The 24,501-nt window shown below is 45.4% G+C and overlaps 1 protein-coding gene across 2 annotated transcripts in view; it reads left to right on the top strand.

The window, feature by feature from the left end:
• Positions 1–20,732, top strand: part of Pip4k2a (phosphatidylinositol-5-phosphate 4-kinase type 2 alpha) — a 154,804-nt gene extending 134,072 nt beyond the window's left edge. For both annotated transcript variants that reach the window (XM_063237931.1, XM_003463876.5), the window contains 4 exons: positions 6,511–6,624; positions 14,128–14,371; positions 15,712–15,815; positions 18,554–20,732. In XM_063237931.1, the coding sequence (XP_063094001.1) occupies positions 6,511–6,624; positions 14,128–14,371; positions 15,712–15,815; positions 18,554–18,634 (543 nt within the window). In that variant the 3' untranslated portion in view covers positions 18,635–20,732. The remainder of the gene's footprint in view (positions 1–6,510; positions 6,625–14,127; positions 14,372–15,711; positions 15,816–18,553) is intronic.
• The last annotated feature ends 3,769 nt before the right edge of the window (positions 20,733–24,501 follow it).

Here is a 24,501-nt window from a genome sequence, read left to right as displayed (position 1 = left end):
GTTATCCTTTGCATTGAAACCTGCTGCTGCCAGAATCCTGTTTGCATTAAACATTGCAGTGTGACCGGGTCCATTTCGTCTCCCAGTAACATTTCCATCCAGACAAAAACAAAATCTGAGCTCCGCGTAACACAGACATGGGCTTTGCACATTTTAGGAAATTGTATCCTTTACTTTTCTGTTGTTAATGGCCATTTAGAAACTTATTCTCTTTTTGTGTAAAGCCTAGAATGATAATAAAATTCAAGCTTTTTTGTTTGTACTCTGCATATAAAAAGTTGCATTTCTGACTGTAGATGCAGATCTAAAATTTGTGGGTTTTTTTTTAATTTTTCACTTAGAAGATAATTTGATTTTTTTTAATGTCACTAAGGCAAAATTTCCTTATTACTTCTGACCTTATTTTTTGTTGTTGTTGTTGGTGGTGGTGGTGGTGGTGGTACCAGGGATTGAACTCACAACCTTGTGCTTGCCAGGCAGACATTGTGCTGCTAAGCTGTACCCCTGGCTTATTTCTGGCTTTATTAAACTAAACGCTGTAGTTCTAAACTTCATACAGACCACAGAACCTAATGAAATAAGCATGTATGTGTGTACTCCAAGTGTGTGTGTGTGTGTGTGTGTGTGTGTGTGTGTGTGTGTGTGTGAACTCCTATCTTTTGGTAACACATTTGTTTTGTTTTTGCTTTCAGTGATTCTGCAAAAATTCCTAGTAATTTGAAATTTTTTAAGTATCAAAGTGCTAAGTGACAAGTATTGTTATATTAAACAAAAAAACAGAGAGGCCTCACTTTTGATCTTCTTTCTGCCTGCTTCTGCCACGAAGCAAGCAGAGTCCCCTGTCTCCTTGTCCTGGGGGACTCTGTCGTTTCTCTTGGGTCTGGCTTGGTTCCAGGCTTTGTCTGCGGAGCCAGCCATGGAGACACATGTATGTTTGTAAACATGAGAAAACTAAAATTTGTAGTTGTTATAAATATTTTTAAATCTCGAACTCCCAGCCAAATATGTTCTTAAACATCACTTTTATCTTTTGTGGACCCTGGTGAATAATAGGGAATTGTTTAAGAAGTGTCCGATCCTGGTGGGCTCTAGGCTGACATTGCGGAGTGCGCATCGGGACCCCGTCCAAGCTTGTGTGTCTCTTACTCACACCTAAACATTTTGACCATGACTGTATCGTTATCCAGTACGTTTCTCACCGTTGAGGAACATAGACTTTGAGATTTTTTATGTTTTATTAGTCTGTGTTTGCAGCACTAGTGATCACACTCATGGTGGGGAGCTGTGCACGTACACAGTGCATCTTAATTCTTTTTTCATGCCTTTCCCCTCCCTTCTCTCACCTCTCCTTCCATGTCTTGGTTCCCTTCCTTTACGTGAAAGATCTGTCTCCTAATTTCTATTATCTATCTTTTATTTTAGTCTTTAGATTTTGGGTTTCTATCTAAGAGAAATGATAAGTATTTAACTCATGTGTCTAAATATAATAACTCGAAGCAGCCAAAAGCTTTACACAAGGAGGTAAAAGTATTTCTAATGAAACCTTTCTCTCACAACTCGCAGCAAAGCCAGCGTTCCCATTGAGTTCACTACTGCCTACTACAGTATTTTCTGGCTACTAAGCTTTCAATTCCTGAATTTTTGCTTTAGATCAGCAAGATAGCATTCACTGACTTATCCACTGTTGTAATGTGCTCACTGAGGAAAAGCTAACCCATGGAAAACTGTAAGATAAAAGTCAGCAAATTTCTGTCTTTGGCCATGTATACAAAATCGTTAAATGTTATTTTATGTGTTTAATAAATAACATAAATTTTAGATACTTTATTACTCTTAAAAAGTTACCCAGTTTTTATTATCATGTAGCCACATTTTATTCTCATTTGGCTTTCAGTTTTGTTTAAAAAAAAAAAAGAAGAAGGAGAAATTTTCCATGAGGTTTTTCCACTGGGCATAGCTTCTGCAGGACGGGTTTTTCTTGCCAGAACTCACAGTGGGAGTACAGCAAGCAGGGTCTGGATCAGAACCACCGAGGTGGTGGGGAAGGAAGAACCTCTGGCCAGGGTCACCACTGCCGCAGCATGTCCAGGGCACTTTTTGTGTCCCCTGTGACCTAGTGAAGGGGAATACTGACCTTGCATTCACATCCGCTAGGTAGTGTGCCCTAACTAAAGGATCTTCAGAGTAAAAGGCTGGTATGTAGAGAATTCATGTGGGGCATTTGTGAATGATAGATAAACCTGAAAACAAAGGAAATTTTAAACACAGTGTGAATCATCCATAGCCTAAGTTTCAAGAACTGATTTCTTTAAACAATCAGGAAGGAAACAAACTTAGAGTTCTTATTGCCAAGTACTGTGTGTTTGTTACATTTAATCCACGTACACTATCCCTATTGTACTAATAGGTGTGGTTACTTTCCCACTTGCAAAGAGAAAGGAAAGAGTCTGTGCGATCAAACCGCTGGTCCAGACCATGCTAGTGTGAGACCGTTAAATATGGGACACAGAAGATCTTGCCCTGGATTCACCTGGGCCTTGCCCTCAGTATTCAGCCTGTACTTGGGAAGATGCCGAACATGCAGCTGTCTATCAGTGATGCCCCACGGGGCTCTAAGCCATCCACATGTGTGTCCGTGGCATCCTCATGAGAGCCCTGTTTGCTAATCCCCACTTAAAAATGGGAAGCCAAGTCACAGTGAGGTGAAGTAACCTACACAGTCTTCATACAGCTGAAAGCTGGAGGAACCGAGATACAGCCAGGCGACCTGAGTCCAGCTGGTGCACGAACCTGCCGCTTTGTTCATTTCCTTGGTAGAAATGGACCACAGTGAAAGTCCACCTGGGCTCAGGCCCCCCCAGTGTGCGCCAACAAGGGCTGCTGCCCTGCTTATGGAGGCGAGGTGACTGAGGTGTAGGGACAGTGTCACTCTCCTTCTGCCTTCAGCAGAGCCCGCTGCGCACCTGGTACATGGCTCCACACGTCCCTCTTGAGCCCAGCGCAGTGCACACGAGAGAACATGACCTGGGCCTAGATCTGGCTGTTTGCCCAGGGCGAGCCTCAGCCAGGTGGCCAGAATGGTTCTGGAAGCCTTGGCAGGGTCCTGACCCAAGCTGGGCACCTTGGCAAGGACGTGAGAAGGAGCAAGCCCCTCCAGAGTGGGCAGTGTGTGATACAGATTACTCCTGTACACTTGGAGGCTCCTAATCTCTATAGAACTGGCAGGAGATGGGGCTGGGGATTTAGCTCAGCAGCATAAGCACCTGCCTGGCAAACAGGCGGTCGTGAGTTCAATCCCCGGTACCGATAAAAATGAAAAAGACAAGAACTGGCAGGAGAACAGACTTCAGAGCAGAGAAAATGGCTGTTTTTACCTTCTCGCCAAGAAGCTGCGGCTCTGTGCTCTCCACAGCAGGCCTCGTGGCTTCTCATGAGAGCCAAAACCAGTGACTCCCGCTTAGGAAACTGCTGACAGCAAATGCTCCATATAGAGCTTAAGAGAAAGGCAGAAGCCAGTGCTTCACGAAGCTAGCTCTGTGGACATTGCCTCTGGGACTTTACACCCTCACTTCAGTGAGTTTGTTAACTTGGGGCTTAATGGTCTTTCCCACTTTAAGAAAAAAGATGTGTTTCTAATGTAAATGTCACTTATCATCACCGAGATACATTGCAGTTGTTTATCAAAAGGCAATAAGGTTTTCTTGAGTGTGATTCATGCATTGTCAGGTACTTAATCTTGAACAGCTAGTTTTACAAAGAACAAAGTTGGTTTTTTTTTATGTTTATGCAGTCTCTCAATGTGTGCACCACTTTTAAATTCCTAGAATGTGTTGAGTGCTCATGTGCACATTGGTGACGCTGCCTGCGATGGCTGAGTTGATGTTAATGGTGGTGATACTAACAGGTACTGCTCAGCACAGCTCTCCCTTGGCAAACCAATAGTCAGGCTGTCATCCCAGTACCAAAAAGAAAAGGACGCCGGGTTTCCACCTGACCTCATCAGTTGTCAAGCTTCATTTCTGGTCCACACCATGTGGACCAAAAGGAAGGGTGCAGTTGGGAATAGTGAAGGAGACAATGCAGAAATATAAAGCGATTCATGGGAAGGCTCAGCATAGGACCCACGCCTGTCAGAAGTGGTAGTGGTATTCCCCCATTTTTTCACATTAGGAAACATCCTGAAAAGGTCCAGGAACTGACCCTGGGTCCCTGGAGAGTAAGGGATGGAAGTAGGGTGGGACCCTGGGGTTCCTGACTCCAAACCCTAATGCTCCTAAGCACTGCCTCAGGGAGATGTGTGGGAGGTGGGTTTTGTGGACCAGGGTGAATTTCTGTTTTGCAGCTGCCCTGCTAAGGACCCGTCTTTGCCTCTTGATCCTTTCAGTAAGCCCTTAAGTCTCTTAACCAATCTGGTTGCCGTTTTTTGAACTTGATCCAATCTAAATATGTCCCTAGTGCCTGTGAAATTCACAAGTAAGCTTAGTAATATAGTACAGGGTGTCCAGAGTTTTATGAGGTAGGATTAGACTTTCCCTGTCACATGACGTAATTCTGCTAGGGTGAACTTGAAATGGCATTCATCTTTGTTAATGTGATTTGTGTTACAAACATCTGTAATGTGTGACCGCCTTGGCTGTAGTTTGTCTCTCCACCTTCAGGTTTCACATATTCCCCCCGCCACACACACACACACACACACACACACACACAGCCCTCTCCTGTCTTGTCTTAGGCATATAAAATGAGCTGTGGAATTGAGGCAGATATTTTAATGCTTAACACCCCACCCCCACCTACCCCGTTCCTCAAAACACACAAAAACAGCCAAGGAGTCTGCCTGAAAAAAGCACATTCCTCCTCTCACCTCTCAGCCCTTTCTTCTGGGTTGCTCCTATTTTCTGTTCGAGGCATTGCTTATCTGCATGAGTTTTGTTAAAGATCAGGAACTTGCATTTCATCTGCTTAGACTCTGTCTTGTTTGCAGTTCTAATAGAAGAGAAACCGACGTGATTGACACTAATACTAACACTCTTCTGAAGGAAGATGCATAGGAGTTGTTTATATTTATTGAATCTTTTAAAAATTATTAATGACCGATTTAGGGAGTTTGTCTAATTTAGGCCTATTATAAATTTCTCTGAAAACTGGCATTGCGTTATTTCCTGGATTTCATGACTTAGTTCAAAGTGTCTGAAAAGATCAGTCTCCCCTGAGAATCTTACTTAACTTTCTACCCACATACTCATGCTGCCCTATTTTCTGTGTACTACCATGTCAGTCTCCCATACAAAACTACCAAGTCCTTTACAGTAGAAACTGTGATCTGTGTGGATTGGCGTCCCTGTGCGTGTTGGTAATGCAGAAAGTGCCACCAGCTGAGTCCAGTCTTTGGATTTCTGAGTGTTACAACACTTACTTTGTGAAGGTTGTTTCACCAGTAGTTCTAACTAGTTCAGAGTTACAAAGCGCTTGAAAGTTTCTCTTCTCAAGGTTAAAATTAATAGCCATAGCTACTGGATTAGAAATGCATAGCACATGCACTTACGTGTGTCTGGGCAGATGTGACTTTGTAAAGTGGGAGGAGAACATGGGTGTGGAGGCATTTGAAGAGGGATCAGGAGATACACCTAGAGTGTTTCCTTTCTGGGAAGCAGTACAGGAGCTAGGAAGGAGACTATGTTGTTTCCTCAGATGAGTGTTTTGTTTTGTTTTGTTTTCCATTTGGTTCATACTTAATAGAAAAAGGGCCAGTTAGGATTCGTTATTATACAGAGAAAGGCAGTGTCTTACATTGAATTCCTTTTACATAGCTTGGGATGGGGGAGATTGACTGGTGTTTTGAGCTCTCTTGCGGTACGGATTGCACCATGTGAAATGAGTAATCCACAGTTTTAAAATTAGCTGCCTGTGTGACTCTTACTGCAGACAAGCGTGGGCTTTCTCTGCCGGGATGCCCGCCTTGGCAGCCGTCCATTACTGTGCATTGGTCAACGCAAGCGCAGTTGACTCACCAGGTCACGCCCTTATTGTCTTGACTCAGAGGTAGATATGACTGGGTTTGGGGCTTTTGTGAGACAAGAAAACGTGTTGTCAGTGGAGTTGGGCAGAGGCTGCTCAAGAGTTAGGGTAGAGATGCTGTTGGGTTGTACCAGTCACAATTGAGGATTCCTAACAATTCCAAGAATTCGGATTCTGTGATTCAAAGACTTCTTGTAAGAGAGTGAATCAAAGAAAGTGGTCAGGTCGTTCTTACAAAAAACATGATGTGTTACAAAATATCGTATAATAAGGGTCCTATCTAAGCCCCCACCCCATCCTAATGGGAAGGCTTCCTGCCGTTGCGGCTCGCTGGTGCCCCCTGGTGGTAATCAAGCCACCTCATGTTTCTTTGCCTTGGACGAGACCCCTGCGGTGAACAGGGCAAATTTAAATTTCCAGGATTGGAGGGTGTACTGGTTTTTTAGATTTTCTTGAAGCTTCTTTCTCATTCTTTTTTCTCTTTTGTCTTAGGCCAAAGAACTGCCAACTTTAAAGGATAATGATTTCATTAATGAGGGCCAAAAGATTTATATTGATGACAATAACAAAAAGGTGTTCCTGGAAAAACTGAAAAAGGATGTTGAGGTAAGAAAGATCCATAGCAAGGCCAATGGCATTGTATCAGTGTGAATGCTGCTGGGTTTTAGGCACTTTGTAGTCCATCTGCAGCCATGGCCAAAGCCTTCTCCACTCTCTAGCTCCAGCGGAGCAGGTGCAGCGTGAGTGGTGTGATTGCGTGTTGGAACAAAGTCCATTGCTTTAGGATGAGGCACACCAGAAAGGCCAGTGTCGGACCTGAGCGCCCCACCTCAGGTCCCTCTGCCTGTGCTGGCGAGGCCGGCCTGCCAGGGTCATGGCCACCGGAGAGCAGGAGGGGCTGGGCTTGCTGGGTTCTGCCACGCACACGGCAAAGCATGGCAGTAATCGGTGTTTAGTAATGAGGGAGCCTTGGCGTTCTGGCACGGAACCACATCTTGGCGCCGGTAAACACAGCCCCAGAGCTTTCTGTTCCCACCAGTCACCACAGCCAGGGCCAGGGCCAGGGCCAGAACCAGAAGGTCGGCCCTGTGGGCAGAGGCCAGCACAGGGAGGGAGTCAGGAAGTGACAGTGTTCCGAGGGGCTTTCAGTCCGTCCTGAAGGTTTCTTGTTAAATACAGTTGTGTTTGAGAATTGGAAATATTACTCTTTCGATCAGTTTGTTGGGCATAAAAATATTACCGTTTTCCTGTTGAATTCCTTGCTCAGTTCTTTAGAGATACAAACTCTAAAAGTTTTGTTTTCTTAGAATGTACTGAGTTATAAGGTGGCACTGAGAAATCTAATTTAAGCAATTAACCAAACTAGGTTTCTCCTGGCTGTTACTTTTGTTCGGGTATGGACACTTCTTTTCTTTTTACTTTGAAGTATGGTTGGCCACATACTAAGATCTGCTGCTTAGAGAGCTTTGTGGAAAGATTTTCTTTTCATGTCATTAAACACAAACAATTAAAATGAGTGGAGCAAAAGAATGAATGTCATGCATTTGATTCCCTACAAAGTAGTATTTTAATTTCCTTTTTAATCTAACAGCTCTTTCCATTGCAAGACACTCAGGCTGACCAAGTTCACTGCTAATTATCTTTAGATCATTTAATGAAATTTTTTACATTATTTTAACCTTTATAACCTATGTCCTCGGGTTAGAACATAAATATTTGTTCTTTGTAAAGGATACAAGTGTCTGATTTTAAAATAAAAATGTAGGTATAGGTGTTTGCTTTTAGTGTGCAACTTTTTTTCTCCAGTCTTTTTATTAATAAGCATTTATTTATCCTGAGTCATCAGTGGTAACTATTAAAGTGCTTGTTAGTTAAGTATTTCCTCTTGGCTTTGGCATCAACTAGATCTAACTGATAATTAAGTAGAGTACCATGGGGGAAATATTCTTTTGAGTTTTTACTGATTAATCAACACATCTTTGATCATGAGAATAATATTATTTTAGCAATTATGGTAAATAACCTTTGGGTTATCCCCTGCCCCTCAAAATTATTTTGATTTTCTTTCCTGTTGGCTGAATATCACCGTGATATTTAGCCTCAGAAATAATGTAACTCAGGCAGTTCAGACATGGAGTTGAATTACACGAGGATCCTCTTAGCCCTTTTGTTGTGTCTAATAATGTCGTTGATTAAAAGATTGGATAGTTTAATCCTATACACGCTCTCACACTTAGCTGTTTTGGTGAAACAGAGACAGAGTATAAAGTGTTCTTTCATTTAAAAATGTCCTCAGTGGCTGATAACAATGTCTTTAGTTTTGAAATTCATGCAGAAGCATCATTAAATTTTTAAGCAGGTAATTATGGTGAAGTAGCTTGACATCTGATCTTGACAGTGAGACCAGAATTTAATCTGTTTTTCTTTTTTCATCAGTCCCATGCTTCTTAATGTTTCTTAATGTAGCTGACTGACCTTACTGCTAAGGTTTGAGTAGTTTTTTGTTTGTTTTCTTTCCATAACACTTAAGTAGAAGCCTAAGTTTGTTACAGCTCCATAAACAGTCTGGGTTTATTCCATAAAAGAATTGTCATTTGAGAATCTGTAGCTTCTTTCTACAATAGAAATTCTGTTCTGTGTATGTGTGATGCTGGGCACTTTAGCCTGGATGGCTTTGCACCTGGCTAAGCCTGTGTACCCTTTTCTGCAGAAAGAAGGAAAGGGAAAGTAGGAGAGAGGGAGGAAGAAAAGCAGTGCTCTGCAGAGAATGCAGGGCACTTTTGCTTTCATTCCTGCCTCTTGTCAACTCTGATCCGTGACCTTGACACCTCTCTCAGCTTACACTAAGAGCCTCATGTCACACCTGCAAAACCATGCTCCTCCTGGAGCCTGGAGCGAGGCTTCACAGAGTCCCTCTCGCCTCTTCACGTCCATGGTGGCACAGCCTTGTTGATGAGAGGGCTGTCAGATGGGAGGTCCTCCTTGGCTGGCAGCCAGCGTTTATGGACTGTGTAGAACCGCATTCTCTCATGAATTCGTTCTTTTTTTGTCAGGACTGGAGATTGAACCCAGGATCTTCATACTGAGCTACAGCCAAGCTCTTTATTTTTGAAGCAGGGTGACATTAAATTGCCCAGGCAGAGTCAAATTTGAGATCCTCCTGCCTCAGCTTCCCGGGGTGCTAGAACAGCCCCTCAGGTGTGGCTGCTGCTACTGTCCCAGTTTAATGGATGCAGAAACTGAGTTAGGAAACATTGTGATATGCTCAGAGACTTGCAGCTGCCAAATTCAAACCACAGTTAGAGGCTGGCAGAGACCACACTCCTATGCAGATACAAAATGTAAGTTAAAAATGCTTGAGAGCACAACTGAGACTCTTTTATGATCAGTGCTCCAAAGGAGGAAGATCCTAAATTTTAACAAGTGGTCAGATGTTAAACAGGGCTGACTAGGATCTTAATTTATATCTGAGGTATGTTAGGAAATGGCCATTCCGTAAAACAAGTGTGCTAATAAACTTAGTAAACAGGGTTCCTTTAAACCTGCCATGAAGGGTAAATCGATGCACAGTCATGGGGTTCCTGCAGACTGTGAGGGAGATGCTCACTGGCTCAGAGATTTGCATAGGCTGGGAGTGCAGCTCAGTGGTACAGCGCTAGCCTGGCGTGTGCGAGGCCCAGGGTTCCATCTCCAGCCCCCCCCAAAAATACCATAGGACTTAACGTAATTAGTTAAGGAATCAGATCAAAGAGAGAAAAAGATGCACATCCAAAATTGGCTTATTAATTATTAAGACCTTAGAAGATTAGAAGAAAACCAGGGAAACTAAAAATGAAAATCTTCACACTTTGAAATCTTACCTACTTAAAAAATAAATATATGTGTTTAGGTGCTCAAGAGGGTGATCAGGGCATGGAGGCAAGTGTATCCCAAGTGTCCGGTGTTAGTTGGGTCCTGGCCCTGGCTCTTCTCTCAGTGTAGACTTCCAGTCCACGCAGTTTTGTGGTTTCCTGTTAGGAATCTTCTTTATCGAGACTCCAAGCACACCACCCCACTTCACTCCACGGAGCCTCAGAAGAGACCGAAGGAAAGTGTGTGAGCAGTAAGCAGTATGGTGGCAAGCTCCCCGGGGGTCCCTCTCTCGCCATCACCTGGAGCCCGTTTCCCTGGTGAAAAGGCCACTAGCAGAAATGAACTGACAGCAGCTGAAGAGCCGTTCCCACTGCTGCGTGCAAGGCAGCAGCATCTGTGCCTCAGCAGTGTTTCCTGTCCTGTCCTTGCCCTGGGGAGTGAGCACTGTTTGTCCCCTTGTGTCCTTAGAATAGCAGAGGTGCAAACGAGTGAACTTCTTGAGACACAGAGTTAATGAGAAAGTAAGACTCAACCTCCTCTCACTCCCTTTGTTTCTTTTTTATTTCTTCCTTCGTTGAAACAGGACCTTGCTCTGCAGTTCGTGCTGGCCTTGAACTCACAGCAGTCCTCCGGCCCCAGCCTCCCAAGTGCTAAGATCGTGCACCTCCACAGTGCACTCCCTCCCTTGGTTTCTTGTCTGAGGCAGGAGATGACACTCAGTGGTGAAGCACTTGGCTCACATGCTCAAGCCCATGGGTTCAATCCCCGGCACTCCCGGCACCACACAAAAAAGGAAAGGGATACTTCAGAGAAGACTAAATGGGTCCTTCCATTCAGCAAAGCCTTACTGTTAACCACTACGTTGTGCTCAGTCTTTCCTGTTTCTGCCTTGGCCTCATAGATCTGAAAACAGATGTGATACCCAGGTTTCCTTGGTCTTCCTGGGCCCACTGAACAACTTCTGTCCTGAGAGGCACACATCTTTCACTCGGTTTTGTGGGTTACCCTCGAAACTAACCACCCCTGTGCTTCTGTCCTTCTGGAGGCAGACCCTGAGCAGGGTCCAACCACAGGCCTGAGGCCCAGGAAAGTTGCTCAGGGCTCTAGACAGACAGCTGGGGCCCAAATACTTGCCTGCTTAGGGTTACCAGCCAGCCAGGTTCCTCACAGGATGCTCCCAGCCTCTGCGCGTGTCCGTGAATTCAGAGAGCAGTGAGCTGCTGCAGAGCCAACGAGCAGAGGCATCTACAGAGTCTTTGCTTTTGCTGCTTCATAGAAACGAGTGGGAGGAACTGGGGAATGTTGGCTGGGAGCACCCCATGCACTCACTGGTCTGAACCCCACGGGCTCAGGCTCAGGAATGCACTGAGAACAGCCAGAGCTCCTCGTGGGGCTGTGTAGTTGGAAGGAGGAGTCACCCACCTTCCCCAGCGGAACACAGCCAAGCCACAGGCCTGTGGAGAAAAGTGTAGTTCTGGGGCTGCCCCGACAGGCACCGGGGTGGCCAGGGCCTGCAGCTCTAGGAGGGACAGCCTGGGTGCAGGTGGGAAGGCTAGGAGGGGGTAGGGGCGGCCAGGCTGTCCTCGTGAGAGCTTCGTTTCTGCCCTGTGACAAATGGAACAACGTTGAAAGGGCTGAAGCAGAGGCATGACGAGCAGATTTGCATTTTGAAAATACTTTCCCTTTTTGGAGGGCTGGAGGGGGAAGTTCGGATGGCCCAGCTGGTCACAGGGACATCCCAGGCCCCAGAGGGAGTGAAGGTGGAGAGAAGGACCTTTGCCACCACTCTGCTCCAGCTGAACCAGCCCAGCCTAGCCAGGCACCCTCACTCCATGCCCAGCACCCATACACTTGGGACAGTGCTGCCACCTCCAGCACTGCCCCAACCCCTGACACCAGAGTGGCATCAGGATGGGCCAGAGGAGCCAGAGAGATCCTAGCTAGAGGGAGAAACACTGGCACCATGCTGAAAATGGTAGGGGAAAGTGGAGGAGACAAAGAAGACACTGGCCCAGAGGCTGAGCTCAGGCCCAGGCGTGGCCTCCTGGAGCCCTGGGACCAACAGCTGGGCCACAAGTGGGCCACAGTGAGCACTTCACCAGTCACACAGCCTGAGAGCCAGAGGAGGCAGCCGGATACTTCTGACACAGTGTTTTCCAAATACACTTCCAGGAAACTTCCAGGGGCCCTGCAGGGCACTCTGCAGGGGGAGGGAGTCTGGGTCTCATCAGCGGCAGGCTTGGAGCTGGCTGTAACCCAGCCAGGGACTCAGAGAGTTCATTACCGCAATCAGACAGCCGCTGATTCTAACACATTGTCTTCCTTCTAAGAGTGTGAAGGCAACAGTCAGGGACAGCTGCCTCAGCACAGCCCCCAGAGGTGGTGTGATAGATGCCATGTGAGGCACAATGGACTTGGCGTTCTGGCGCAGGCATCTCTGAGCCACTGTGCCACCGCATGTGGCATACAGTTCTGCTCCATATTCAGGAGCCTGGAGGACCAGAGCAGGTGATGGAGCTCCAGCTCCCCTGCCCGGGCCCTGTGTCAGTGGAGGATGGAAGACGCGCTCGGTTGCAGTCCTGCTGGGGTGGGGGCAACCATCCCATGCATCCCTGACATTGTGCTCTGGAGGCCAGGGTGCCAGGACTGCGGGCAGCTGAGCAGCGTCCAGCCAGGGAGGCAAGCCTGGCTGAGGGACGGAAGTGGAAAGTGGGTTCCTGCATCATCACAGGAAGAGTTTGGGAGAAGCCTCTCTCTGAGCCCAGGAAAGCAGATGAAGACATGGGGTTGAGCATGAACTCAGCAGCTCTCTGGAGGAGAGGTTTGCTTCTATCTGCTTTTAAACACAGCTGTCCTGTCTAACTTCAGTACCCAAATATAAGATCTGTAGACATCTTTTTTCTGAACTCGCAGAAAGGAAACATTCAGCTGGCCCCGTGGGATTTGTGATACAATGGGAGCTAAAAGCAGGCTGGTGGCAGAGCGAGGTGCATGGGCCCAAAAAGAGGCAAAAGCCTGGGAAGCAGCCAGCCAGGTGCCCTGGAATAGGCCTGCACCCCACGTGCGCTCTCCTTATCTTAGGGCAGTGTGGCTTCTCGCTCAGCTCCAAGACCTGGATGCTTTCTGGCAGGCTCAGGAAAAGGAAACCACCCTCTGCACTTTGATTTCATTTCATTTTCTTTCACTTAAGCGCTATAAGTTCATGTGCTTGTTGTGTATATAGAAGGTTGTGCAGAGAGCCCAAGCTCCTTGAGTGGCCCTGCATCCTGAGTGGGCACTGTGCCAGGTTCTCCAGGCCATGCCATTCCTGGACCTGCACCTGCCATCCTGGTGGAACTGGGCCCTGCGGAGCTGGCCCGCGTACCACTGTCAGGAGACCAATGAGAAGAGCCCACTTCAGGCACGCCAAGTGTGTGGTGCAGCCCCTTCTTAACAAAAGGAATGGCAAGCCAAAGAACTTGGCAGGCAGGAATGGCCAAAGCTCTGCCCTGCCTCACAGGATGCTCTAGCCATGGCTGGACCAGACCACAAAGGGCAGGGTGAAGGGCCTGCAGTGGCTCATCAAGGAGCCGGGTGGGACGGAAGGACTGTGTCACTCACCGCAGTACTGACGTGGTCCATCTGCTGCTTGACCAGGACGCTGGACCTTTACTGACCGGTGATAGATAGCATAATCATTGCGCTCTCACTGTGCTGGATTTCAGAGTGCTTAGACCTTTCGGAGAGGCCGAGCTGGGAGGTCCCTGGATTTTCCCCGTAACTCATCTTCATTGTTGAGGACCTTCTCCCTCCCCAGCAGCTCCTTCTTGCCAGGTGTGCCCTCTGCTCTTGGGGGTAGTCTGCCCTCCAAATGGTTGGTGCGGGCCACAGCTGCTGGCTTTGCATTTCAGGGAAAACGAGCCCAGCTCAAAACCGACCTGAAGTGCAAGGCTGAGTTTCAGAAACGGAAACAGCCCGAGGGGAGAGAACTGCCCTCAGGGGACCCAGCACCCCAATCCCAGCAGCCATGCATGTTTTCCGGAGTTCGTTCATTAAATCTGGAGTGTGTGTGTCTGTTTAGCAGTGCTAAAGACTGAACAGAGGATCTTTGCACTGAGCTACCTCCCTGTACTCTTTTTATATTTTTTTATTTTGAAACAGGCTCTTGCTGAGTCACTAAGTTGCCAAGCCAAGTTCATACTTGTGATGCTTCTTCCCCAGACGTTCACTAAATCCTGGTGGTTCAGCTGTAACTGACCTGTTGCCTCCCTCCTCTAGTTCCTTGCCCAGTTAAAGCTCATGGACTACAGCCTTCTGGTGGGCATTCACGACGTGGAGAGAGCTGAGCAAGAGGAGGTGGAGTGCGAGGAGAATGACGGGGAGGAGGAGGGAGAGAGCGATGGCACCCACCCAGTGGGCACCCCACCAGACAGCCCCGGAAACACGCTGAACAGTTCACCACCCTTGGCTCCGGGCGAGTTTGACCCCAACATTGATGTGTATGGAATTAAGTGCCATGAGAGTAAGTGTAACTACCGTCAAAGCTTTTTGCATGCGAAGTGCATCTAATTTTGCACAGTGCTCTCTCTGTAGCCACAGCCCCAGGTACATGTTAGCTGCCTTGCAAGACTCATCCTGCAGAGTCCAAGGACATTGATTTGAGGACAACAGTGTGTTAAAGGGATATGCAACCCACACCCATAGACAAGAAATATTCAGAAAAGTTTTTCTTAACTGTCTTAAGGATGTCAGAGATCAGACTCTCCTGAGCTCAGTACATGTGTGTGACCCTCAGGTCACACATCATCACTAACAGCCACCTCTTTTTGAGGGACACAGGCCAGGCCCAGGGTGTAGAGGGAGGACCTCTAATCTGTACTTCCTCCTTCAGTGACCGTGTTCTCTCAACCAGTAGAGTCTTCATCCCCAGGATCTAGGTGACTGGGCATTTGAAAGAAGATTATATTCTAGCTTTGCTACTTAGCCATGAAAAATACAATTTCAGAGATAGGGTTTTTTAAATGACCCTTTATTTTTTGAATAATAAAACACATGGTTTATTTTTTAAAATCTCAGGTGGTGTATCAACTAGATTCGAGTTGTGTTTTGCTCCCTTTTTGGAGGTAAAAAAGGTGAGACAAGGACTTGCTGTGCAGTTCAGGCTGGCCATGAACTGACTGTAGCCCAGGATGGCGTCAAACTCACAGCAGTCCTCCTGCTTCAGCCTCCCAAACGTTGGGATTACAGATGTGTTCCACTGTACCCAGGCTCTTTTGCCCAGTTTTTATGTTGCCAAAATTATTTTTTCTCTGAGGAAAATTAGATGTAAAAAAAAAATTTTTTTAACATTTATCACCGAAACATATTTTTTAAAATATATAGAAATTTGGTGGAGGGGCTGGGGATTTAGCTCAGCGGCATAAGTGCCTGCCTTGCAAGCAGGCAGTCATGAGTTCGATCCCTGGTACCGATAAAAAGGAAAAAGACGAAAAAAAAAAGAAATTTGGTAATGTGGATAATGCAATCTTTACCCAGATATAATAATATATCCAGTGAGGATTAATGATGAGCAATACACCTCATAGTAAAAAAGAATGAATAAATGTAATTCATTCTACCAGTTTTAGAGAGCATTTTAAAAACAGTGTTTTCCTTACACCAAAGAAATTACACTGTGATTACAGAAAATTCATACTAAAAAGCAAAATAAACACACTCAGTCCCACACTTAGAGCCCTCTCAGTGCCTGGGATTATGATGTCCCTTTGTGGAATTCTTACATGAGAAGAGGCCTGGCCAGGGAGTCAGGTAGGGAGCCATGGTCCGTCTCACTTACCACCCAGCTGCTGTCCTCTCTTACAGATTCGCCGAGGAAAGAGGTGTACTTCATGGCCATCATTGACATCCTCACTCACTATGATGCAAAGAAGAAAGCAGCCCATGCTGCAAAAACTGTTAAACACGGGGTGAGTCCCGCCCTAGATCCCTCCTGTCTGTCAGTCCTCGCACTGTCTGTAGGGCTGCCTGCCTCCTTTCTGCCTCCCACCCCACTCCTATTGCCCAGTCCATGGGTGCTGCTGGCTTTCCTGGGGAGCATGTTCCCAGCGTAGGACCCAGAGCCAGCATATGCCAACCCTAGACCGGCTCCCCTGTGACCACTGCAGCTCTGGCAGGTCACTGCAGTGTGGCCATCCACTCTGGGACCTCCACAGCCTCATGCAATACTGGGACACTGCCGAGGCTCTTGCATGTTTGAAAAACACCCCAAAGATAAGAGTACTCAAGAGAGTTTAGTCTCTTCTGAAATATTCTGAGCTGAAGCAGAGTTCTCCAAATATGAAGGTTGTATTTCCCATCACATTGGATAGTATTTTTTTCTGTTACAGAAACCTTGTGACTGTTAGATCAAAGTCTCTTAAATGAATTTATTGTCTGTGTCATACTTGCTCAGAATTGTTATTCTGAGCAGGCCTGGGAGGGAGATGCTGGTGTGTGCCTGTAGCGCTTGGAGAAACTGAGAAAGACAGCCATAGGAGTCATTGCCAGGCAGTGGAGCAGGGTCCCTCGCAGGCATGTGCTGGCTGGACTTCCCCGTCGGCTGTGCCATCTCATGTTTGTGTCACAGGAACCCCTGAGCTATCACCTGGCAGATGAGCTGGGCCCTCCTGAGGAGGTGGGCTCTCACTGGCAGGCGCGCCTCCTGCAGATGGTTTGCAGCCCTCCAGGATTCACCAGAACAAACAAATTCCATTAAAGGCTCTTTGTCAGCCCAGAGACAGAGCCAGCCTAAAGCCGTACTCCATTTGCCAAAGACATATCTCTGTTGTATCCCCAAGAGCTGTGTTCAGGGCACAGAGCAAGGCCTTGAGTGGGCCTTGAGAGAGCTGTGAGCAGCACTCACATCTGCACCTTCTCTGTACACTTTTTTTTTAAAGACCTAGGAATCAAACCCAGGGTGCTCTACCACTGAGCTTCATCCCCAGCCCTTTTTTATTTTTTCTCTTCAGACAGGGTCTCACTAAGTTGCCCAAATTGGCCTTGAACTTGTAATTCTCCTGCCTCAGCCTCCCAAGTACCTGCAACTTGCCAGGTACATGCTACTGTACCTGGCTCTCAGCCCTGTTTTCAAACTATGCATGTGCCAGGTATGCTGCCCTCTCTCCAGGTTATGAGTCCAGCTCAGGAATTGAGGGAGGACTCTTCAGAAGGCCCCAGGGTATTTCTGATGCTCAGCTTTAACCAGGAACCACAGTTTGCTGAGACAACTGGGCCCAACTATCACCTTCCCTGCTGCAGTAGCTTTGAGGAGATGTTTTTCCCTCCACTGATAAAGGCTTCCAGGCCCTTGCTTGCTTGGGCTTTCTGGGTGGGTATGTGTGATGACTAAGATAGACTCAAGGTGGGTATTTTTAAAGTATTGGCTCCTATATTAAACACATCAAGAAGTCAGAATGAACTGTGGCTAGCATGGCTCTGTTAGTCTTCCAAGTAAGTTGCCTTTTCAGCTCCATAACATCATGAGCAGTTTGCAAGAACAGAATCTTGCTTTTAGCAAAGGAGTGTTGTGCTCAGTTGCTGTCAAGAACCATTGTCTTGGGGCTGGGGATTCAGCTCAGCGGCATAAGCGCCTGCCTTGCAAGCAGGCAGTCGTGAGTTCGATCCCTGGTACCAATAAAAATGAAAAAGACAAAAAAAAAAAAAAAAAGAACCATCGTCTACTTTTGGGGGCTTCTCTGTGGGGAAACACCAGCAGCTCAGGCCTCAGAGTTGCAAGTTCACCCACAAACTTTTATATAACTACTGCCTGGTGACTTCAATCCTGGTCTTGTCCTTTGCAACCCAGGAAGCTGGCCAGTAACTACTGGCATTGCTGACCAGCATGGGGCACATAATAACAAACAGCCTGAGGGACCTCTCTGGGGCCTGGCTTTCCCATGTGTGCCAGGCTCCAGGAATGGGGAACAGTAGCACCCTGGGCCCTGCAGCGCCACAGAACCAGCCCCAGCTCGTAGCCCATGGGGAAATGTAGCCACTGGTGTGAGTTTCACCTGTTTATGGTGCTGGAAGGAACCCAGGTAGCTCTCCCTGATCGGTCCCTGTACTGTTACAGTCCCTTGTCCTGGAGCACCAAATCATTTCCCTTTGTCACAAACTTAAGAGGAAAATTAACCCAATTCTAGATGTTGCCAATAAGATTTCCCTTTTGTCGGATGTTTATGTTTCAGTCATTCTCAAAGCATCCCAGGCTGCTTCTTAAAAAAATAAAGGTATTTTTCCCATGCCTCAGAAGTAAGCCAGAGAGTCCACTGTTTGATAAGAATGGCTCAAGCATGGTTAATTGGATTCTTTAATTACAACTGTCACAGGTTTGTGACAGTAGCCTCTGGGGCTGCCACCAACCTGTGCCTCATTTCAGACAGATCATAAGAATCTTGATTATCTGGTCAAATAACCAAAATGTTAGGAGCTACATGTCCGGAGTATGCATGAGAATGTCGTTAGCTTTAGGGCTGGAGATGTAGCTCAGCAGTAGAGCACCTGCCTAGCATGCACATGGCCGCAGGTTCCATCCCCAGCACCACTGAAAAATATGTTTTATTAGCTCTATGTTCATTTACAGTTGGAAATAGCTATAGATATTGAATAGCAATTAGGGAAGTTGTAAACATTATATCAATATTACTCTTCCTTTAAAACTGCTCAGGCTGGAGCGGAGATCTCAACCGTGAACCCAGAACAGTATTCAAAGCGCTTTTTGGACTTTATTGGCCACATCTTGACGTAACCTCCTGCATAGCCTGGAGGGCGTGATCGTGAGAAGAACAGAGGTGGCTCTGGCATAGGAAAACTGAAAACCAAACTCAACGAAGCACTCATCTTGCAGGAAACAAGCCTCCCTGTTTACATCTTCAGGCCAAGATGACTGATTTGGGGCTACTCGCTTTAACAGCTACCTGATATTTCCCAGCATCGTTCTAGCTATTTCTGACTCCGCGTAAGTGCGTGTGTGCGCACACACCTGCTCATGTGCACATTTTTAAATAATTAATTAAAATTTTGATCAGCTTGAATCAGAAGGAACTGAGGATTCCAGCTGTGGCCCAGTGAATGGGCACATGGGAAGAGCAGAAGGAAATGCCCTCAGAGCAATGACCATGTCAGTGTCACCTGATAAACTGTGGATCGGTTTTTTTTTTTTTTTTTAGTTGAAAGAGGTGAGACAGTATTCATAATAATAATGAAGGTAATAATAGCAATGATAATAATGATGGTTAAAAGAAATCATTGCGAATGTTCTGTTCCCACCCCGCACGCAGACACTCCTTAACGATTGTCACCAGCCCCCAGCACCGGATGGAAGAATGCTGGCGTTTCCACATGTACTGGCCTGGGGTTCCTCCCCACACTGTCAGGATCCCCAGTGTCCTCGAATAACCCCTCCCTCCTCCAAGAAGCCGATGCCACGGGACTCTGTGTACATTTTCACCTCCATGAACAGTCCAGAAAACCTGCTTGCTTCTCTCTTCTTGCCTGGAGATCCTTCACCGTCACACGCTTTTGTTGCATATAGGAATTCATGCTGCAAAACAAAGTAAAGCTTCCCTGAAAGGTGCATAGTTTGGGGCAATGGTAGCTACATCTCCTGCTCTCGATTCTCCTGTGACCGAATGCAAATCTGAATTCTAAGAGGTTTATGTTTGGCCACTGTTTTGAACAGTGGTATTTTGTTATGAATTATCCCTTTAACTGAACCGTTCAGTTTTACTGTTTACATTATTAGGAAAACAGGGATTTTTTGAATCTAAAAATTTAATATACAGCATGTGATTTTTGAAGTTTACATGTAAAGTCATTTTACAGTGTAGATGAAAATAATGTTTGTCCTGTTCTGAAATGTGTCCTGCAGTCATGTTTTTGAGTGTTTTGTTCAAAGTACATGATAGACAGTCTTTTACAATAAAAGGGTAAAGATTATTTTATTTCTTCCAGATGTACATTTATCAACCTGATTTAAAAAAAAAAAAAAAAAGGAAATGATTGAACCCAAATCCAGTTATGTAAGTTCATTGCCCTAAACTGTGCTGATTGTGTTTAATCAAGTTAAAAATCTCCAACATCATTGTGTAACTACCAGCTTTCCTGCAATTTCTGAAAGATGACAAGTTATAAATGCCAGACTTGCTTAGAGTAGATTATCAACTTTACGCTGTGCTAAAGCTGTGCCTTTAAAACTCTTTGTTTAGAACATGAGATGGTTTTGTAGGCAGTTTCAGAAGAAGAAGAAACCCACACTTCAGTTATCACAGCTCCACCCAGCCCCTGCGACTCTGCCTTTCCAGTCACTGTACATCAGGTTCCCGGGATCGCTGTGCCCATCAGTGTGGCCTGCCTTACAGCGACTTTGGGAGCCTGCAGCAGTGCTACCAACTGCTACTCACTGACTGCGGAGAGCGGCTGTCCAGTGATCCTAACCTCACTGTAATATAGCTGCACAGATCTGGACTTCGCGTATTTAAATCGATCGATGCTATGATCTGGTTCCCTTGCCACCGCGGCCACCGCCACCATTAATTCTGGCATCCAGTCCATTTTGGTATCTGAAGTTCTGTGGTTCCTTTGACCCCAGACTTATAAATACAACACCATGAAGTAAAGACAAGGTATACATTCAATGATTTGAGTAACTGTTTCCTTTGTGGCCAATCCCTGTATGCTTTTAGAAGTTTACAAATGCTGTTTTTGTCTGTAACCGTCTCTGTCATTCATTTTTGTTGTAAGCTGTTTGGACAGAGTGAGGAAGTTTGCCTTTATCTCCTAGTGCTAACAGTACACTCCAGTCTTGAGCCAGGCTTTACAAAATAAAGCACTTTGATGACTCTCAAGGTGGAGCTGCGGTTCCTCTGTGTCAGTTGTGTATCTCTCTGCGACAGACAGATTGTAAATACTCACTGCTGAGAGCGTTTGCACCTTATCCAAAAAGAGGTAAAAGTGAAATTGAATCTTTTCTGTTTCTAGAGGCTTGGCTTCAGTGTGTGAGCTATTTTATCCATAAATAATAACTTCCATGACAAAGCTGACTTAAGGCAAGATGGACAGAGAAATAAATCTCTCTAGTGAATACCAATACCCTGTAAAGTCATGTGGTTATTTTCAGTTTTGCTCCACCTTGGTTCCATGTGTCAGCAGTTTGGGAAACTTGATTGGATGATGAGGAGGCCACTTTTGGGATTCCACTGTCATGGGTGTTAGATGAACCAATGTAGAGCTACTATAGCACTTTTTCTGAAAAACATGTTTTCAGCAATTAATGTAGTAGAGAATAACTTAAACATAGTACATTCTTCATTCTTCATGTGAGTAGTTTGGTCCACAAGGAACATTGAGTCAACACAGAAAATAACACCGATGTAGCGTGTCCTGGCAGTATAGCACCACCAGTGACCGAGCCACACAGGAATATGCAAGGCGCACACCCCGCCCCCCAGACATCTGCCAGCACTTCCGGCCACTGCAGGTGTGATGTGTCACCACTTTCTGCCTGATATCAGATCACTTCCCCCTCCACTGTACAGTAACCAGGATCTGCACTGCATCAGCGGCCACTGTCACAGGTCTTTTTCAAGGTATTTATATAACTTCCTAAGCTTTTATATCATGATTGAAACTATACCGCTATTTCTATGAGATTTTTTTAAACGTGTAATTGGTCAAGTTTGGGGGAGTGTCCCTAATTGGGGTGTTGTCCCCAGTTTTCTGCATAAGACCTGTGGTTTCTGTTGCACACTTTTATATCTTTTGAGCTAGGATTCTTAGAAACATAAATGTCACAGTATCACAGAGCTGACTACTATGACTAGAGAACTTTAATTCCTTTTTTTAATTTGGGGTTTTTTGTTGTTGCTGTTTTCAGTGGATGATTTGAATGTGAATACTCATTTTCCCTTGTGATTGTTATTTAATTTCCTCAGCTGAACATTTTCTAATCCCAGGACATTATTATTTGTGATTCAGGCAAGCACAAAAGTTGGTGGAAAGCATTAATCCTTATTGCAAAACTGTTGGGGATACTAGTTAAGAGTTTAAGGCAATCGATGAGGAACACTGTATATGGAAATACTGGTGTGTAGGGCGTATATGTGGATATAAAAAACCTAAGAGGTTAAATACAGTACTCAACTCCTCGGAACTCCTGACATCGGGCTCTGAGGGTCATTAGCCCCATGTGCAGCCTCTCTAGGACTTTTTAATGGGCACAGAATCAGTGAGCACAGTGACTACTGGACATATGTCAAACTCAAAATAACTGGCTCCCATCTTTTCCTTTTTCTCCATCCTGACATTTTATTCAGCCTCAATCACATGGTATTGAGATTGCAGTGTTAAAACTTAAAATTTTTTTTCCTGAAATGGCAAAAACTCAGCTATGCCTTTTGAATTCCCATTTTCAGGAGTCTCTATTGGTCTGGTTTGGACCCTGACTATCTCCAAAGGCCCATGTGTTGAACGTCTGGTCCCAAGCCTGAGATGGCTGTTTGGAGGTACTGGAGAGGTGGGGCTTAATAGAAGGAAGCTAGGTCTGGGGCTGTGCCCTTAAAGTGACTATCAAGACCCTGGTCCCTTCTCTTCTTTTCTCTGCTTCCCAGCTGTCATGAGGTTAGTAAGCCTCCTCCACCATGAGTCTCATCATGATGGATTGTGTTACCACATGCCTGAAGTGATGGGCTGATCAGCCATGTACTAAAACCTCTGGAACCTAAGTCACCATAAACCTTTCCTTCTTTTGAATTGTTTGTAGCATACCCACATAATCTTGTTCAGCCTTTGGCCAGCCTTCTTTTGATCCCCTGTCCATTATTCTGAACTGGAGTCTTTAAACTGCCAGCATATCAAAGAGGCACTCTGGTAAGTGGCCCCAAAACTACTTAAGTGTATCAAGTAAATTAGAGTCGATAACATACCCTAGATGATTATTGAAAGTTTTTTTGTAGAAAATCTAAAGGGTGGAATACTTTTTTATCAAAACTGAATGCCCTTTAGAAATTCATTCGTTTTGTTTGCCATTCTGTACAAACGCTGCCAAAGGACAGCTAAATTCTGTAATCTATAATTCTCTCTCACTTTTAAACATTGTTCATTTTAATTCCATAAGAGCAGAAAACATATTACAGTTTCTTAGAACGAGCTGCTATGGATCTGTGTTTTATAATATCCCAGGTTTGTCTCTAGAAAAAGTGTTAGAGATGAGGAAATTGTCCATCTAAATAACAGAGAATGGTTCTCTGTGATTTAAAAATGATTTTTTTAAATCATGAGCCGCTGTCAATCTGGAATATGGGTGCTGCCGTTGGGGGAAGCAGGGGCTTTTAAAGGTTAAACAAACAGATTTAAAGGTTAAGTAACAAGAGTGCCTGAAGCCAAGAATTGAATAGGCAGTTGCTGAACAGGTGCCCTAGCAGAAGCGTTCTCTGTGTGAGGGTGTGGTACGCTTTGTGTAATGTGATTTTCAGAAAGTTCTTGTAATCGTTACAACCAGAAGCGTGTGTGCACAAGAGCGCTTCCTTTGTGACCTCCCTACTTCATTTAGCTGGAGTCTGACAGAAATAACTCCATTTTGGCACTGCCATCTCTCACAAAACCTTGACCTGAAGAAGTTACGGCTTATTCAAGGTCACAGTACTTAGTGGCAAGTCTGGGGTTAACACACCCCTCTGCTCCCACTCTAGTGGAAGTTGGATGTGTGACAACGGACCTGGAGCACTGGCCTCTGGGACCTCACTTCCACCCTAGTAAGGGTTCATCCGTCGAATTCCATTTCCTATCTTCTCCTCATAGTCCCAGTAGTTTGTGTTGCTGCTGCTGGTTTTTGTTTTGTTTTGTTTTGTTTTTAATCAAGGGTCTCAGGAGTGTAAGAATATTGTTTGATCTCATGAACAACAATCTTTGGACATGGGACTTGAAAGTCTGTCAGTAAAGTATGCTTCCTTGGTGCATCTCGTGGATGGCCAGACTTGGAAATGGTTAGCATCTCCCAGTAATGATCAGTTTTAAATCATTTTTCATATATTTATGTGTGTGTGTGATAAGTGGTTCTGATTTATTAACCTGATTGTCTCTTACAGATTAGAGCAGAATTCAGCAAACCACAGCCTGAGGACCAAAATCCAGGCCACTGTATGATTTACCTTTAGTACAAATAAAGTTTTACTGGAACACAGCCATGCCCATCCATCTAGTATTTTCTGTGACTGTCTTCAGCCCCTGGGGGCAGGGTGATAGTTGTGACAGACACTTTACCATCCAAACATTTTTTTGTCTGGCTCTGTACAGGACAGTTAAGGCTCTGTATAGGAAAGCCCATTAAGTAGAGCCTCCTTTTAGTATTACAAAGTTGTTTCTGTAAAACCACAGACTTCAGTTCTTTTATGTGTTTCCTCATCTATGATAGACTAGAAAGCAGTTTCAAAAACTTCACAACTTTCCAGAAAAATCAAAAATTTAAAAGTCCTAATGTTTTGGGTTGATTAAATGAACACTTTTAATACCCATCAGGATGCCCAGCAGTGTCCACAGTGACTTTGATGAGTGACTGTGCGGCCCTTAGTTTTCAAACCAGTATGCTACAATTTTGGGGTTCTGGTTTTAAGAAGAAAT

The sequence above is a fragment of the Cavia porcellus genome, unplaced genomic scaffold (genome assembly GCF_034190915.1).
Source record: "Cavia porcellus strain 051 isolate PalLab524CR breed Dunkin Hartley unplaced genomic scaffold, mCavPor4.1 scaffold_27, whole genome shotgun sequence".
Taxonomy (NCBI): Eukaryota; Metazoa; Chordata; class Mammalia; order Rodentia; family Caviidae; genus Cavia; species Cavia porcellus.
This window is presented reverse-complemented; position numbering and strand designations above follow the sequence as displayed.